At 37.4% G+C, this 20,162-nt stretch overlaps 1 protein-coding gene across 1 annotated transcript; it reads right to left on the reverse strand.

Moving 5' to 3' along the window:
• Window positions 1–7,035: 7,035 nt before the first annotated feature.
• Window positions 7,036–11,260, reverse strand: mlnr (motilin receptor). Its single transcript, XM_061878399.1, has 2 exons — window positions 10,474–11,260; window positions 7,036–7,355 (listed from the first exon to the last, which is right to left on the reverse strand). The coding sequence occupies exons 1-2, from the start codon at window positions 11,258–11,260 to the stop codon at window positions 7,036–7,038; spliced, it is 1,107 nt and encodes a 368-aa protein (XP_061734383.1).
• Between the last annotated feature and the right edge of the window lie 8,902 nt (window positions 11,261–20,162).

Below are 20,162 nucleotides of genomic sequence, written 5' to 3' on the forward strand. Positions count from 1 at the left end.
CTTCCGGACGGCTTCGAAGCGATTCTGGACCACCGTCCGCCGCCTCAGGAAGGGAAAGCAGTGCACTATCAACACCGTGTATGGTGCGGATGGTGCTCTGCTGACCTCAACTGCGGATGTTGTGGATAGGTGGAAGGAATACTTCGAAGACCTCCTCAATCCCACCAACACGTCTTCCTAAGAGGAAGCAGTGCCTGGGGAATCTTTGGTAGACTCTCCTATTTCTGGGGCTGAGGTCGCTGAGGTAGTTAAAAAGCTCCTCGGTGGCAAGGCCCCAGGGGTGGATGAGATCCGCCCGGAGTTCCTTAAAGCTCTGGATGCTGTGGGGCTGTCTTGGTTGACAAGACTCTGCAGCATCGCGTGGACATCGGGGGCGGTACCTCTGGATTGGCAGACAGGTGGTGGTTCCTCTCTTTAAGAAGGGGGACCGGAGGGTGTGTTCCAACTATCGTGGGATCACACTCCTCAGCCTTCCCGGTAAGGTTTATTCAGGTGTACTTGAGAGGAGGCTACGCCGGATAGTTGAACCTCGGATTCAGGAGGAACAGTGTGGTTTTCGTCCTGGTCGTGGAACTGTGGACCAGCTCTATACTCTCGGCAGGGTTCTTGAGGGTGCATGGGAGTTTGCCCAACCAGTCTACATGTGCTTTGTGGACTTGGAGAAGGCATTCGACCGTGTCCCTCTGGAAGTCCTGTGGGGAGTGCTCAGAGAGTATGGGGTATCGGACTGTCCTATTGTGGCGGTCCGCTTCCTGTACGATCAGTGCAAGAGCTTGGTCCGCATTGCCGGCAGTAAGTCAAACACATTTCCAGTGAGGGTTGGACTCCGCCAAAGCTGCCCTTTGTCACCGATTCTGTTCATAACTTTTATGGACAGAATTTCTAGGCGCAGTCAAGGCGTTGAGGGGTTCCGGTTTGGTGACCGCAGGATTAGGTCTCTGCTTTTTGCGGATGATGTGGTCTTGATGGCTTCATCTGACCGGGATCTTCAGCTCTCACTGGATCGGTTTGCAGCCGAGTGTGAAGCGACCGGAATGAGAATCAGCACCTGCAAGTCCGAGTCCATGGTTCTCGCCCGGAAAAGGGTGGAATGCCATCTCCGGGTTGGGGAGGAGACCCTGCCCCAAGTGGATGACTTCAAGTACCTAGGAGTCTTGTTCACGAGTGGGTTAAGAGCGCATCGTGAGATCGACAGGCGGATCGGTGCGGCGTCTTCAGTAATGCGGACGTTGTACCGATCCGTTGTAGTGAAGAAGGAGCTGAGCCGGAAAGCAAAACTCTCAATTTACCGGTCGATCTACGTTCCCATCCTCACCTATGGTCATGAGCTTTGGGTCATGACCGAAAGGATAAGATCACGGGTACAAGCGGCCGAAATGAGTTTCCTCCTTCGTGTGGCGGGGCTCTCCCTTGGAGATAGGGTGAGAAGCGCTGCCATCCGGGAGGAGCTCAAATTAAAGCCGCTGCTCCTTCACATCGAGAGGAACCAGATGAGGTGGTTCGGGCATCTGGTCAGGATGCCACCCGAACGCCTCCCTAGGGAGGTGTTTAGGGCACGTCCAATTGGTAGGAGGCCACGGGGAAGACCCAGGACACGTTGGGAAGACTATGTCTCCCGGCTGGCCTGCGAACGCCTCGGGATCCCCCGGGAAGAGTTAGACGAAGTGGCTGGGGAGAGGGAAGTCTGGCTTTCCCTGCTTAAGCTGTTGCCCCCGCGACCCGACCTCGGATAAGCGGAAGAAGATGGATGGATGGATGGATTGGTCGATCGATCTTGCTTTTATTTATTTATTTGATTCATCTTCAGTCTTTATTTCATTTTTATTTTTATTATTTTTTTATTTTTAATTTCACTTTTTCAATTTATGTATCGTACTTTATTTTTATGACATCATTTATGTGTATTACTGCACTGTATTTAGTGCTAAATAAACGAGATAAATAAACAAATAAATAAATAAATAAAGAGATGCGATGGATGATTCGTTCAATTTAGTCATTTTTATTCATTCTGGCTGAGCTTGCTTTTATCTATTTATTTTTCATTATTCTATTAATTTTCAGTATTTTATTCATTTTTATTTCAAATAGCATTGTTTATCATTCTTTCTTGTTGGATTTTGAATTTCACTTGACGAATGTTTATTTTATGGTTGTTACTTTATTCCTATGACATCAGTTATGTGTGTTATTGTTATTTTAATGCAGCGATGTGACGGACGATGCGTTCAGGGAGTGTGGGAAAACAAACAAAACTCTTATACTGGTGTCAACAGTGTTCTGGTGTGTGTGTGTGTGTGTGTGTGTGTGTGTGTGTGTGTGTGTGCGCGCGTGCGTGCATGCGTGTGTGCGTGTGCGTGCGTGCGTGCGCGCGCGTGTGTGTGTGTGTGTGTGTGTGTGTGTGTGTGTGTGTGTCTGTGTGACATTAATTCCCTCCTAAATGTACTTAGAGGAAACATTACTTTGAATATTCTGATGTGGACGACAGTCAGAGCCCAGGTAATGTGATCACTGCTGCACATTACGTGCGATACAGGCACGTACTTGTCAGCCCCCTGAAACCTCGGGGCTCAGCCGGCGCAGACACACACACACACACACACACACACACACACACAGACTCACACACACAGACACACACACACACACACACACACACATGCATGCAGAGAAAATATCTGATCAGGTGAAATACGTCAAACAGAGAATAGCAGGTAAAATTAAGCTCATGATGCAGTAAGTTAATGGATGCGGACACTTTTGTTGCTGGATACTTTCTAATAGGCTCCTGCCTTGGAGACTTTGTATGTGTAGGTAATATGTAACTATAATTATTTCATAGCTGTTTATATTGACAAATATCATGTTATAATATTGAACGATTATTACCTATGGCTAGCTTGTGTGCTATTGTGTGCTAAGCTGTTGTGTTGCCCCTAACTCCTAGTAGCCTGTTTGTCTTTTGTAAATGACTTTAGTAAAATAGAAGAAATTGTTTGTTTATTGGAGGATATTTAGATGTTAACTGTCTGTCACACAAGTAAACACTCTGCTTGTATTGCACATATTATCACACACAGGTAAACACTGCTTGTATTGCACATGATATCACACATTAGTAAACTTGCTGCAGGACCGCTTGTAATGCACATAATATCACACCCACAAAAAAAGTCTGAAGGACTGCTTGTATCGGACATGCTATCACACACAAGTAAACACGCTACAGAACTGTTTTTATCGGAAATTATATCACACACAAGTAAACGGACAGCAGGATTGTTTGTATCACATATGATATCACACACAAGTAAACACACAGCAGGACTGTTTGTATCACATATGATATCACACAAAAGTAAACACACTGCAGGACTGCTTGTATCGCACATTATATTACATATAAGTAAACATCCTGTAGGACCGCTCGTTTCGCACATGATATCACACACAAGTAAACACTCTGCAGGATGGCTTGTATCGCACATGATATTGCACATTTTACATGTAAGCACATATTGATACTTGTGTTTTGGATGACATCAAACTGATTTCTGATATAAGGATCGAGACATCATTTCTAATATAAAGTTAAAAAAAAAAAAAAAGACAGACACGTTTATTTTTCCTACAAACAAATTACAATTATGGCCAAATTATTGATTATTGATCAAAGTCAAATTACATAACATTTTAATAAAACTAAACTTGGCAGACCTTCACAATATTGCAAAAAGTTAAAATATGACGAACAATAATAATGTATTGAAATTAAATACGGAAAATAATGTCTGTATAATTAAATAAATTTGAATAATAATGTATGTATATTTAAATATGAATAATAATAATGTATGTATAATTAAATATGAATAATGATCCATCCATCCATCCATCCATTTTCTACCGCTTATTCCCTTTCGGGGTCGCGGGGGGCGCTGGCACCTATCTCAGCTACAATCGGGCGGAAGGCAGGGTACACCCTGGACAAGTCGCCACCTCATCGCAGGGCCAACACAGATAGACAGACAACATTCACACTCACATTCACACACTAGGGCCAATTTAGTGTTGCCAATCAACTTATCCCCAGGTGCATGAATAATGATGTAAGTATAAATAAATATTAATAATAATGTATGTATAATCCATCCATCCATCCATTTTCTACCGCTTATTCCCTTTTGGGGTCGCGGGGGGCGCTGGCGCCTATCTCAGCTACAATCGGGCGTAAGGCGGGGTACACCCTGGACAAGTCGCCACCTCATCGCAGGGCCAACACAGATAGACAGACAACATTCACACTCACATTCACACACTAGGGCCAATTTAGTGTTGCCAATCAACTTATCCCCAGGTGCATGAATAATGATGTAAGTATAAATAAATATTAATAATAATGTATGTATAATCCATCCATCCATCCATTTTCTACCGCTTATTCCCTTTTGGGGTCGCGGGGGGCGCTGGCGCCTATCTCAGCTACAATCGGGCGTAAGGCGGGGTACACCCTGGACAAGTCGCCACCTCATCGCAGGGCCAACACAGATAGACAGACAACATTCACACTCACATTCACACACTAGGGCCAATTTTTTGTGTGTTGCCAATCAACCTATCCCCAGGTGCATGTCTTTGGAAGTGGGAGGAAGCCGGAGTACCCGGAGGGAACCCACGCATTCACGGGGAGAACATGCAAACTCCACACAGAAAGATCCCGAGCCTGGATTTGAACCCAGGACTGCAGGAACTTTGTATTGTGAGGCAGACACACTAACCCCTCTTCCACCGTGAAGCCCAATAATGTATGTATAATTAAATATAAATAATAATGTGAGTATAATTACAAATAAATAATAATGTATGTATGATTATATACTAATAATAATGTATGTATAAATAATATGAATAATAATATGAGTATAATAAATATAAATTCTAATGTATGTATGATTAAATATGAATAATAATGTATGTATAATTAGATATGAATAAAAATATATGTATAATCAAATACAAATAATAATGTAATTAGAATTAAATATGATTAATAATGTATGTATAATTAAATATGAAAAAGCAGTAATTGGACTAATAAAACATGCTGGTCACCATGACAACACATAAAATGACATTTAAGAACACTTAAGTGGAATATTCCAACACTTCAATAAGTTAGCACTTTGCTAAATGCTTTGAATGGGAAACGAAGAATTATGATACTTGAACAGCAGATTAAAAAGGGAAACTTTAACGATTACTTTAGTTTAGTTAAGATTTAAAAAACAAACATTATTGGCATTTTTTTTAACTTAACTGTAATTATAAATAAATCCATAAATAAATCTTCTGTCAAATCCAACTTTTATTCATTCAAGTGTGCCAGAAAGTCAATAAAAGAAAGGCTCGTATACAAAAAACACACACAAAACAATAACAAATAATAACTTTTCTTCAAGTTTGGCAAAAAATAATACTAAATTAAAGTCAGTATTTATTATTATTATTATTATTATTATTATTATTATTATTCATTATAATAATATGTCTATTATTATAATTGTATTGTCGGTATTGTTATTATTATTATTATTATTTGTATTATTATTATTATTATTATTGTTATTATATTATCATTATTATTATTATTATGTAAACATATTATGTTATTGTTATTTAAAACTGTTATTTGCAATAATAAAGACTCAAAACTAATGTTGTTATGAATAATTGACATATTTAAGGCTCCAATGACTTCACATCAAATATTACACTTTGAAAATATTTTGAGGAGAAAATATGACATATTTTGCGTGTTTGCTGTAAAAAAAAACGTAAAAAATAAGAAAACAAAAAATACAAAAAATGTATAAACGACAGATAGATCTGAAGTTAATCTCAAAATTTAGGTTTTCAAAGTAGAAACAACATTTTTTTGTTTATTATTTTTAAGTTTTATTATGGGGACCCTTTTGGGTCCTTAACAACTTTAGTGGGACTTTTTTTTTAAACTGTCTTTGCTCCAAAAGAAAAAAAAAATCAAAATCTATCTTGTTATGAATGATTGACATATTTAAGGCTCCAATTATTTCACATCAAATATGACATATTATGTGTTTTTCATTAAAAAAAACAAAATTTCTTTGACAAAAAAGACATAAACTATAACAAATCATAAAAAAATAATAGATATGTATGATTGACGGATAGAATTGAAGTAAATCTAGAGATTTAGGTGTTAAAAGTAAAAAAAAAGAAAAAAAAAAGACTTATTTTTAAGTTTAATGAGCGGGCCACATTTGGGTCCCCAATGACTTTAGTTGGACTTTTTTAAACTGTCTGTGCTAAAAAATTATAATGAATCAAAATCAATGTTGTTATGAATTAATGACATATTTAAGGCTCCAAATCTTCCACTTTGACATTTTTTGGGGGAAAATATTGCAATATTGCAATATTTGGGGGTTTCCATAAAAAAAGAGAATAAAACATATATACCGGCATATATATATATATATATATATATATATATATATATATATATATATATATATATATATATATATATATGTAGGTGTGGGAAGTAGTCTTGTGATTCTTTCCCACACCTACATATTGCGCTCTACCACGGTATCGAGCACTATTCTCTGGATAATCCAATTAAGACATATATATATATATATATATATATATATATATATATATATATATGTTTTTTTAATCTACAGATCTAAGCATTAAATAAAAATAACAAAATAAATTATATATGACTTTATTTTTGCATTTTATGATCGAGACCCTTTTGGGACCATGGGAGTCTGAAAGGTTAAAAAAAATAAAATATTGTTTTGGTCCTGAAAATGAAAAATATACATTTTTCAGCGTAGCCCTAGGTGAAAACAGTTAGGACATCTCTAATTAAAGGAAGAATTGTCAATTATTGATCTGATTGGAAGTTGCCTAGCAACGCCATTTTGTACTGGAGCGACTTTAGAATGTGGAGCCGTCTGCTGAAAGTGACTTTGGTTCTGGTCTTCACACGCTCGTCAAGCTCTGGTCCAGCGAGGCCACATGCTCCATGCGGCGGCGCTGGAGGTGGGGACCCCGGGGCTGACGTCGGGGTCCCCGGGGCTGGCGGTGCAGCAGGAAGAGGCGCTTGGCGGCAGCGCGGTACTTGCGTGACATGAGGTTGTAGACCACCGGGTTGATGGAGGCGCTGAGGTAGCACAGCACCATGGACGCGATGTTGAAGTTCTGGCTCAACATGGCTGTGTCGTAGTCGTCCACCTGGGCAAACAGGTTACGTCCGATGTGGTATGGCAGCCAGCAGATGATGAAGGCCAGCACCACCACCACTAGGGGGCGTAACACACACCAAATAATCAGGTCATGTACTCTTTCCACTTTAGACTTCATACACCTCTGGCCCTGGGTCCATCCAAGTTTAAAAAGCTAGCAAGTATCTAAATGGTTTGTAAATTTATACGAAGGAAAGTAGCAAAAATGTTAGCATAAATATTTAGCTTGCTATTATGGAAGAAGTTAGCATACTTGTATGATGGCATCAAGTATTTAAAAAAAATTACTTTATGTTTAAATGAAAAAAAGTAGCAACAATGCTTGCATTAAATGTTTGTATGATAATATAGAAGAAGTTAGCGTACTTGTATGACGCCGCCAAGTATCAAAAACCATAATTTCTTGTTTAAATGAACAAAAGTAGCAAAAATGCTTGCAAAAAACATTAGCATGTTAATAGAGAATAACTTAGCATACTTGTATGACGACGGCAAGTATCAAAAAACACGACTTGTATGTTTCAATGAACAACAGTATCAGAAATGCTAACATAAAACGTTAGCATGCTAATATAGAAGAAAGTTAGCATACTTGTATGACGGCGCCATGTATCAAACACCATGATTTTATATGTAAATGAACAAAAGTAGCACATATGCTAGCATAAAACATTTGCATGCTAATATAGAAGAAGTTAGCATACTTGTATGACGGCTCCAAGTATCAAAAATCACGACTTTTATGTTTAAATGAACAATAGTAGCAGAAATACTCGCATAAAATTTAGCGTGCGAAGAGTGAAGAAGTTAGCATACTTGTATGACGGCGCCATGTACCAGAAACCCTCTTGCTGATATTAAATTAAATTAAATAGTAATATATCTTACATATATTAATTATATAAATACAATAATTAATGTTAAGAAAAAATAAGAACGCATTTGCTATAAATAAATAAAATAGCATAGTTCAATATATATATTTGTACTATATTGAATATATAAATAAAAAAAGTTTTTTTATTAAAAATCTGCTGTTATTGAATAAAATACAAATAGTTAATCAGATATATTTAGAATATATGAAATATATAAATTTAATAATTCATTTTCTTAAAAACTAAGAACAGCTCTGCTGTTATAGACTAAAATAAAATAGGTAATCATATATATATACATATATATATATATATATATGTATATATAAATATATATGTATATTTATATGTATATATATATGTATATATATATATATATATATACATATAAATATACATATATATTTATATATACATACATATATATTTATATATACATATATATATATACTGTATATATATGTATATATATATATATATTCATACATTAAATATATAAATAAAATAATTTATTTTATTAAATGCTAAGAACAAATCTGCCATTATTGAATACAATAAAATTGTTCAATTTATATATTAGTAACATATTAAATATATAAATACCACCATTATTCATATTTTGAAGGAGTGAGGTGCGTGACCAGGCTTAATGCTAATCGACTACTGCTAGCATTAGCATGAAGGCCCGCGCGCACCCCGAGGGTCACATGACCACGCTAACGAGCATGCAAACTGCAATTAGCGGCTGATTAATGAAGTTCCAACATGAAAACCTAATTTGGTGGCAGACAGCAGCTCTCGTACGCCGCATGCTAACGACGCCATTTATATTCCCGCCATCCATGACAACAAAGTAACTCCAATATGAATCATCTTGTGGACCAATCAGCATGCACAGAATCTCTGCGCGCAAAGTGAAAGCACGGCGACACCAAGACGCTGGAGCAATGCTAAGCTAATTATTGTGGCACTCATTGCAGCAAGCTAGCAAACATCGCCATGGGGCATTCCTGAATGATCAAAACAAATATTCCTAATGTGCATTCAAAGTCAGGTTTGCATTATTCACTCACTAATACATCATGAAAAACACTAAAAGGAGCAGTAATAATAATGTTACTATATAGAATTATTTTCATTAGGTCATGTAATATTATTGTTAATAGTAAAAAGTTAAAGTTAAAGTACCAGTGATTGTCTCTCACACACACACACACACACACACACGAGGTGTGGCGAAATTATTCTCTGTATTTGACCCATCACTCTTGTAATATGTTTGCCATATTGTATGCTGACATACAAACCCCAAAAGCAGTTGTCACATTGTGTAAATGGTAAATAACAACAGAATACAATGATTTGCAAATCATTTTCAACTTATATTCAATTGAATAGACTGCAAAGACAAGGTATATGACATCGGTGTGTAAAGGACACCACCATACGGGTTTAGGAACCCTTCAGACAACCACTGTCAGTAACTACAGTTGGTCGCTACATCTGTAAGTGCAAGTTAAAACTCTACTATGCAAAGCCAAAGCCATTTATCAACAACACCCAGAAACGCTTCGCTGGGCCCGAGTTCATCTAAGATGTGAATTATATTTATGGACTGATGCAAAATGTTAAAGTGTTCTGTGGTCTGACGAATCCACATTTCAAATTGTTTTTGGAAACTGTGGACGTCGTGTCCTCCGGGCCAAAAAGGAAAAGAACCATCCGGACTGTCTATTCAATTGAACATAAGTTGAAAAGGATTTGCAAATCATTGTATTCTCTTTTTATTTACCATTTACACAACGGGATAACTTTACTGCTTTTGTGTTCTGTACAAAATGAGCTAAAAAGCTAGCAAAAATAGTAGTATACAAACAATAGCATAGTTCTAAGATGGCGCCAAGTGTCCGAAATCATGATTTTTAGGTTAAAACATACAATATGAGCTAAAAAGTTATCAAACATGTTAGCATGCTAATGTTAGCATTATTCTAAAATGGCGCCAAGTATGAAAAATCATGATTTTTTTTTAAGGTTAAAACATACAAAATTAGCTAAAAAGCTAGCAAACATGTTAGCATGCTAACACTAGCACTGTTCTGAGAGGGCACCAAACATCAAAAATCGTGATTTTTTTTAGGTCAAAACATACAAAAATACCTAAAGAGCTAGCAAAAATGTTAGCATATTAGTGTTAACATGCTAATATAAGAGAGTCCACTGCAGAGAGCGTCAGGCCCTACAGATACTAGTAGAAGTGTTGATGTGTTTAGCAAGGAGGTGTCAGGGGAACTCACCCAGGATGTTGACGGTCTGACGGTGCGAGCGCTCGCGCGCCAAGGCACTAGTTCCCTGTATGTCGCCCTTGCTCTTCCACAGCTTGCGGGCGATGGAGCCGTAGAGCAGGAGCAGGCAGAGCACGGGGCAGAAGAAGTACCCGGTGGACACCCACAGCATGATGTGCAGCTGGCCCGAGCTGATGGCGTCGCCCGTGTGCTTGCACTGGCCGGCGGCGAGGTCGGGCCACGTGTCGTTGTCGTACTCCACGCCCACCAGGAAGAGCGTGGGTGCCGCCGACACCAGGGCGAAGGCCCATAGGGCGGCAATGACGTAATGCACCCGCCGCCTGGTCACCAGCGCCTTGGTCCTGAGCGGGAAGCTGATGGCCAGGTAGCGCTCCACACTGAGCGCCGTGATGTGCAAAATGGTGGCCGAGGTGCAGCCCTCGAAGACGTAGTGGTAGAGAAGGCACACCACCTCACCGAACAGCCAGGGCACGTACTGCCACAGGCGGTACAGGTCGAAGGGCAGGCACAGGAAGATGAGCAGGTCGGACACCGCCATGCTGGACAGGTACAGGTTGGTGGTGGTCTTCATGTCCTTGGAGTGCTGGATGATCAGGATGGTCATGGTGTTGCCGGCCACACCCACCAGGAAGATGGCCATGCACACCACCGTCACCGGCACCAGTGTTGAGGTGGGGAACAGCGAGCCCTCGTAGTGGTGGTCCTGCGCCGCCGCCGCCGGTTGTGGGGCCTCCGCAGCGCCCGGTTGCACCTCCACCTGCGGCCTAGTCCAGGGCATGGCTGCTCCTTTAGGGAAAATACTGAAGACCAAGAGAGGGTGGATTCATTCAAAAATTGTATAAAATTGTTAAAAAATGTTATGTTTAAAATTGTTTAAAAGTGTTTAAAATGGTAGAAAACGGTAAAAAAAAATTGTAAATTTTTTTTTAATTGTTAAAAATGGTTAAAAAAAAATTAAATTTGTAAAAATTGTTAGAAATTGTAAAAATTGTTAAAAAATTTAATTGTGCTACGGTTAACAACATTTTTTACATGGGTAAATAGTTATTGATCTTTATTCGATTCACAACCACGAATATGTCAACAGCAATTTAAAATAATTTAAACTGCGGTAAATGTTTTTTGTTGCATTAAAATCAGTAAATCAACTTTATTTTCATTTCATTAAAAATAGACAACATTGTAGAAAACATGCTGTGACTAAGAAAGAAAGAAATTGCTACTCAAAACAGCAGCAAATATTTTTGGGGCATAAATGGATCAATAGATTGTTTTTTTTTTTTTTTCAATTGTACATTTTTTTTTTAATGTTTTATAAATGGTTAAAAATGGTTAAAAATTGGGCTGCGAGTAACAACATTTTTTGCACGGATAAATAAAAAGTTATTTATCTTAATTTGATGAAAATCTAACAATATTTTAAACAATAAAATGCTACCTAGCAGTAAATGTTTGCTGCTCCTTATCAACAAACACATTTTATTCATTTTAATATTTGTTATAAATTTGCTACGATTCACAAAATGTACAATTTTTGCATGGATACATAAATAGCTATTAATCATTATTTGATGAAAAATAAGAATATGTAAACAACAATTTAAAAATATAGGCATTTAGGCATTAGTAAATAAACTTTTTTTTTTTCATTAAAAATAGACAACATTGTCAAAAACATGCTCTGACTAAGAAAGATAGAAATTGCTACCCAAAACAGCAGCAAACGTTTTTTTGGGCATAGATAGATCATTATACTGAAGATTTTTATTTGATTAAAAGTAGTAAAAAAAAAAAAAAAAACATTAAAAAATGGTTAGTTTCTTTTTTTAAATTGTTAAAACTAAATTTTAATTGGAAAAAAAATAATTCAATCGTTAAAAATTATGCTGCGATTAACAAAAGTTATTGCATGGATGAATACATAGTTATTTATCTTTATTTGATTCAAAACTAAGAATATGTCAGCAACAATTTAAAAAGTCAAAACAGCAGTAAATGTATTTTTGTGGCACTATATTAAAAATTGTTGGAAATGTAGCATCAATTGGTAAAAAATGTGCTGTGATGAACAACATTTAAGAAAACAGCTGCAATTTTTGCATGGATGAATAAATACTTATGTATCTTTATTTTATTAAAATGATCATTTTCACAAATAAAATGTGGTGATTAGATAAACGAAATGAAAATTGTTATTCAAAACAGCAGCAAATGTTGTTGTTGTTGCACACAGAGAGATTAATAAATAAACAAGATGTATTTTTATTTAATTAAAAAGGGAACAATAGTCAAAAATATGCAATGACTAGGAAAGAAAAAAATTGCTACCCAAAACGGCAGCACATTTTTTATTGGTATTTTAATTTGAATACAATCGTCAAAAACATTCTATGATTAACAACATTTAAAAAAATAGCTAATAACTTTTGCATGGGTAAATAAATAGTTATATACCTTTATTTTATTAAAAACTAAGAATATTTCTACAACAAAAAACCTGATGGGATTAAAAATAAAAATAATTACATTTACAACTAAATCATAACCACGAGAGGAATATATAACACATTTGCTGACTATAGTCACCAATATATTAGGAACATTAGGAACGGGCACAGAGAAGATACTCTGAATGTGTGTACCTAATCAAGTGGCTGTGTAGGAAAGAATGAGTACATTCGTTCACTTTGAATAGGATTCATTGTTTACATATTATGAAAACATGAGTAGTATTCATCGTTTACATATGATGAATACATGAATATGACTCACTGTTCACATATTATGAATACGTGAATATGATTCATTTTTCAAATATTATGAATACATGAATAGGATTTGTTGTTTACATATTATGAATACATGAATATGACTCACTGTTCACATATTATGAATACGTGAATATGATTCATTTTTCAAATATGAATGCATGAATAGGATTTGTTGTTTACATATTATGAATTCATGAAGTGTTCATTGTTTACATATTATGAATAAATGAATGGGATCAATTGTTTACATAGTATGAATACGTGAATATTATTCATTGTTTACATATTACTAAGACATGAATATGATTCATTGTTTATATATTATGAATACATGAATATGACTCATTGTTTACACTTTATGAATACATGAATAGGGTTCATTGTTTACATATTATGAACATGAATATGTTTCATTGTTTACATATCATGAATACATTAATTCAGATAAAGTTGGTGAGAAACAAAAGAGGATTTACCTTGAAGAGAAGAAGAAGAACTTGTCAGACTCTCCTGGATGGCAGCTGGTGCGAAGATGTGAGATGAAGATGTGCCGCTAGACCCCCCCGCACCCCCCCCCCCCCCCCCCACCCCCCACCCACCCATCCTCCATCCTGGTGCCTTCATGGCCATCATGTAAAAATGGCTTCCTGGATGAAAGCATCCATCAGTTGTTGTTTGCTGACGCGTCTGGACACTCTCTGAGGGATGACATCCACGTTTGCTGCTGTCGTCATAACTCACTGTGCAAACACTCTTGGACCACACGTTATTATGAACGACTCATTATTTAAGTGTGTATGAATGACTCAATATTACTAAATATGTCAGGACCACACGTTATTATGAACAACTCAATATTTAAGTGTGTACAAATGACTCAATATTATTATATATGTCAGTACCACAGATTATTAGGCGTGTATGAACGACTCAATATTTAAGTGTGTTTGAACGACTTAATATTACTAAAAATGTCAGGACCAAAGGTTATTGGCATGTACGAACGACCCAATATTTAAGTGTGTATGAACGACTCACTATCACTAAGTATGTCAGGACCACACATTATTAGGGTTGTATGAAACCCTCAAAATTTAGGTGTGTATAAACGACTCAGTATTACTAAATACGGCAGGACCACAGGTTATTAGTCGTGTATGAACGACTCAATATTTAAGTTTGTATGAACGACTTAATATTACTAAATATGTCAGGACCACAGGTTATTAGGCAGGTATGAACGACTCAATATTTAAGTGTGGAAAAACGACTCATTATCACTAAATATGTATGGACCATACGTTATGAGGCTAGTATGAACGACTCAATATTTAAGTGTGTATGAACGACTCATTATTACTAAATATATCAGGACCGCATGTTATTAGGCTCGTATATAAGACTCAATATTTAAGTGTGTATTAGGCAGGTATGAACGACTCAATATTTAAGTGTGGAAAAACGACTCATTATCACTAAATATGTATGGACCATACGTTATGAGGCTAGTATGAACGACTCAATATTTAAGTGTGTATGAACGACTCATTTTTACTAAATATATCAGGACCGCATGTTATTAGGCTCGTATATAAGACTCAATATTTAAGTGTGTATAAACGACTCAATATTACTAAATATGTGAGCACCACAGCTTATTAGGCGTACACGAACGACTCAATATTTAAGTGCGTATGAACGACTCAATATGACTAAATATGACTCAATATTTAAATGTGTATGAACGACTCAATATTACTTAATATGTCAGGACCACAGGTTATTATTAGGCAAGTATGAACAACTCAATATTACTAAATATGTCAGAACCACACATTATTGGGCTTGTATGAACGACTCAATATTTAAGTGTGTATGAACGCCTCAATATTACCAAATATGTCAGGACCACACGTTATTCGGCGTGTATAAATGACTCAATATTTAAGTGTGTATGAACGACTCAATATTACTAAATATGTCAGGACCACACGTTATTATGAATGACTCAATATTTAAGTGTGTATGAATGATTCAATTATACTAAATATATCAGGACCGCATGTTATTAGTGTGTATGAATGACTCAATATATAATAGTGTATGAACGGTTCATCCATCCATCCATTTTCTACCGCTTATTCCCTTTCGGGGTCGCGGGGGGCACTGGCGCCTATCTCAGCTACAATCGGGCGGAAGGCGGGGTACACCCTGGACAAGTCGCCACCTCATCACAGGGCCAACACAGATAGACAGACAAAATCCAGGCTCGGGATCTTTCTGTGTGGAGTTTGCATGTTCTCCCCGTGACTGCGTGGGTTACCTCCGGGTACTCCGGCTTCCTCCCACTTCCAAAGACATGCACCTGGGGATAGGTTGATTGGCAACACTAAATTGACCCTAGTGTGTGAATGTGAGTGTGAATGAACGGTTCAATTTAACTAAATATATCAGGCTCACATGTTATTAGGTGCGGATGAACGACTCAATATTTAAGCATGTATGAACGAGTCAATGTTTAGGAGTGTATGAACGACTAAAAATTACTAAATATGTCAGGACCACACATTATAGGCGTGTATAAACGACTCAATGTAAGTAAATATGTCAGAACCTAGCATGATGTTAAAATGTAATGTTGGCAACTGAAAAAAAGTACTCATGTAGCTATTTTGCGTTGCCAATCTATAATGATAAAATGTAATGTTAGCATGTAGCTCACATAGCTTTGTTTGTGTTGCCAACCATCCATTAATCCATCCATTTTCTGAAACTTGGTAGCCCTGTAGCATGATGTTAAAATGTAACATTAGCATGTAACTCACATAGCTATGCTAGTGTTGCTAACCGAACATGTTAAAATGTACTGCTTGCATATAGTTATATGCTATGTTGCAACCCAGCATGTTAAAATGTAATGTTAGCATGTAGCTCACATAGCTTTGTTCGTGTTGCCAACCATCCATCAATCCATTTATTTTCTGAAACTTGGTAACCTTGTAGCATGATGTTAAAATGTAACATTAGCATGTAGCTCACATAGCTATGCTAGTGTTGCCAACCGAACATGTTAAAATGTACTGTTTGCATATAGTTATATGCTATGTTGCCACCCAGCATGTTAAAATGTAATGTTAGCATATAGATATATGCTAGTGTTGCCAACCCAACATGTTAAAATGTAATGTTAACAATTTACTAAGTAATTGATAAACGTTGAAAAACCTATTGGGGTGTTACCATTTAGTGGTCAATTGTACGGAATATGTACTGTACTGTGCAACCTACTAATACAAGTTTTAATCAATCAATCAATCAAATCAATGAATGCCTACGGAGGCTATGGTGCTGTTAAGTTATTGTGGCTCAATGTGCCTTTTTTAAATTTTATTTTAATGTACTATTATTTAATATATATTATTGTTTTAGTTGCTTAAGAGATATTCCTGGCTCTGAATTTGTTCATTGCTATTTTTATGTTTTTGTGCATTATTTGTTGCCGTAATCAGGTTAATCATCAGTTACTCAGTACTTGAGTAGTTTTTTCACAACATACTTTTTACTTTTACTCAAGTAAATATTTGGGTGACTACTCCTTACTTCTACTTGAGTAATAAATCTCTAAAGTAACAGTACTCTTACTTGAGTACAATTTCTGGCTACTCTACCCACCTCTGTCTATGTGCTAGTGTTGCCAACCCAACATGTTAAAATGTAATGATAGCATATATCTATATACTAGTGTTCCAACCCAACATGTTAAAATGTAATGTTAGCATTTATCTATATGCTAGTGTTGGTACCCCAGCACCTCCAAAACCCTCAAATCTAGACTCCAAACATCCCAGAATAAGCTAGTCCGGTTATTTTTAGACCTCCACCCCAGATCACACCTCACTCCAACCCACTTCTCCAAAGTGGGCTGGCTCAGGGTGGAGGACAGAGTAAAACAACTTGCACTGAGCCTAGTCTATAAAACCCGCTACAGCTCCCTGATACCGAAGTACATGTCAAACTACTTCCTTAACGTGAATGACCGCCATAACCACAACACCAGGGGGAGCTTCACAAACCACGTTAAACCCAGATTCCGATATAACAAAGGTCTTAACTCATTCTCTTTCTATGCCACATCAATGTGGAATGCACTGCCAACAGGTATAAAAGTAAGTGCATCTCTATCCTCCTTCAAAACCGCTCTAAAACAACACCTCCAGGCAACGTCAACCCTTTACTAATACCCTCCTCAATTTACATCCCATCTCCCCGGATTATAAATAATCTAATGTAAATAATCAAATGTACTTCTAATGTATTTACTGGCTCTTATGCTATCTGAACTCACTATGTTCTCTGCTGGCTGTACATATCGTACATGTCCTACTGTAAGACCTACACTGTTTCGATGTCCATTTCTCTGTTGATGCAATTGTTGATGACTCAAGTACTGATATCAACCAAAGCTCCTCATCTCACCCCCCGGATTGTAAATAATGTAAATAATTCATTGTATATACTATGATGATTAACCTCTGTGATGACTGTATTATGCTGATAGTATATATTTGTACCATGAATTGATTAACGTGGACCCCGACTTAAACAAGTTGAAAAACTTATTCAGGTGTTACCATTTAGTGGACAATTGTACAGAATATGTACTGAACTGTGCAATCTACTAATAAAAGTATCAATCAATCAATCAACGTTGCAACTCAACATACTAAAATGTAATGTTAGCATGTATCTATATGCAACTGTTGCTAACCCAACATTTTAAAATGTAATGTTAGCATGTACTGTATATATGCTAGTGTTGCCAACCCAACATGTTAAAATGTAATTTTAGCGTACAGCTATATGCTAGTGTAGCAGAACTAACCCCCACCTTCTCCTAATTCCCATTAATTTGTGTTACGTTTGTGCTGTTATATCTTTTGGTCTAACTATTATAGTTTTTACGTTATCAAACTTTTTTGGCGCTACTTATTAATTATAATTAGCTAATAACTTAAAACTATAAAAGTTTAAAACATTTTGCAGCTCAAGTATAACACAAACGACTTGGAGCGGTTTGTGGAGGTTTTGACAAGATGGGGTGGTGGCTGGTTATCAATATTGAAACGTTAATAACTTAATAACTGCAACAGTTGGATAAAAAATGTATCACTGTGTGGGGCGGGAGCTACACTGATCAATACAACAGAAGAGACCGCAGTGCATCGTGAAAACAGCTGGGAAAATTATTGGTGCACCACTCCCATCTCTTCAGGACATATACACCACCCGCCTCACCCGCAAAGCACTCACAATTGTGAGTGACGCAAGCCACCCTGCACACAACCTGTTCAGCCTCCTGCCCTCTGGAAGAAGCTACAGGAGCCTCCGCTCCCGCACCACCAGACTCACCAACAGTTTTCACCACCAGGCTGTTAGGCTGCTGAACTCCCCCCCGCCCCCTCATTGACAAAATTATTCAACACCCTCGTTACATGCATCTTTAGTACTTAGTAGAACACTCTTTGGCAGTAATTACATCCTTCAAACTTGATACATAATCGGACACAAGCTTCTTGCAACGATCTACAGGTATTTTAGCCCATTCCGCTTGGGCAAAGGCCTCCAGTTCATTCATATTCTTGGGCTTGCGTGCTGCAACTGCCTTCTTCAAGTCCCACCACAGGGTTTCTATAGGATTTAGGTCTGGCGACTGTGAAGGCCACTCCAGAGTCTTCCAGCCCTTCTTCTGCAACCACTCTGATGTTGATTTGGAGGTATGCTTGGGATTGTTGTCCTGTTGGAAGGTCCAACGTCTCCCAAGCCTCAGCTTCGTCACTGACTTCATGACATTTGCAGCTAATATATCCTGGTAGGAAATAAAATTCATAATACCTTGAACGCACTAGAGATTCCCGGTACCTGGGGCAGAAAAACAGCCCCAGAGCATGACTGACCCCCCACCATGCTTCTCTTTGTAAGCTTCATTTTTTCTCCCCCAGACGTAACGTTGATTCATAGGCCCAAAGAGTTCCACTTTTGTCTCATCACTCCATAGAACAGTTTCCCAAAACCATTGGGGTTCGTCCAGATGATTTTTGGCATACTCGAGTCTATTTTTCTTGTGCCTGGTAGTCAGAAGTGGGTGCGGCTGGGAGTTCTGCATGAAGGCCTTCATCTCGTAGTGCGCGCCTTATTGTCTGGGACGAAACCTGCGTTCCCCCCCTCTGCAATGTCCTGTTGTAGTTCCTCAGCTGTTACCCGTGGGGTTTTCACCACTGTACGCTTCAAATACCGGACAGCAGTTGCACACAGCATCCTCTTTCTACCACACCCAGGTAGTATTTCCACTGTGCCTTTAGCTTTAAACTTGCAAATTATGCTCCCAACTGTGTCTCTTGTAATGTGTAATGTCTTTGCTATTTTCTTATATCCATATACTTTATTATGAAGAGAAATTACCTCCTCTTGACTTCTTTGACCACTCCCTGGACTTCACCATGTTGCAAATACACCATTGACCATCTACAAGAGGCTGAGCGTCACAGTCTTTTTCAATCAGTTTAATTGTTGCTCGTTATGGTTCTAATCACATTATTCAAATTCTGTTCTTAAGAGTTTTGATCTTCAAGGGGTTGAATACTTTTGTCAATGAGATTTTAAGAGAAATGACACTGTTTGGTATGTTACAAAATATAATGTTGTAATTCAAGTTGCATTTGTCTATTTAATGCATCTTTATTTGATGTGACTATAAACAAAATACGAAATAAATGTCCTACTTGCTAAAACACCCAAATTGTGTGGGGGTTGAATAATTTTGATCACAACTGTAGCACTGGTGGCTGTGTTCAGGCCTCCGTCCGCATGGTGGCGATAGTGCCCAAATATGTCCCTTCGCCAGCCGCCAAT

The sequence above is a fragment of the Nerophis ophidion genome, linkage group LG18, assembly GCF_033978795.1.
Source record: "Nerophis ophidion isolate RoL-2023_Sa linkage group LG18, RoL_Noph_v1.0, whole genome shotgun sequence".
NCBI classification, from domain to species: Eukaryota; Metazoa; Chordata; class Actinopteri; order Syngnathiformes; family Syngnathidae; genus Nerophis; species Nerophis ophidion.

Excerpts from the sequence above, each read along its gene's own strand:
- mlnr (XM_061878399.1), bottom strand. The coding sequence starts at position 11,260 with ATGCCCTGGACTAGGCCGCAGGTGGAGGTGCAACCGGGCGCTGCGGAG. Across the intron at positions 7,356-10,473 it reads TCAGACCGTCAACATCCTGG|TGGTGGTGGTGCTGGCCTTC; the intron begins GTGAGTTCCCCT and ends TACGCCCCCTAG.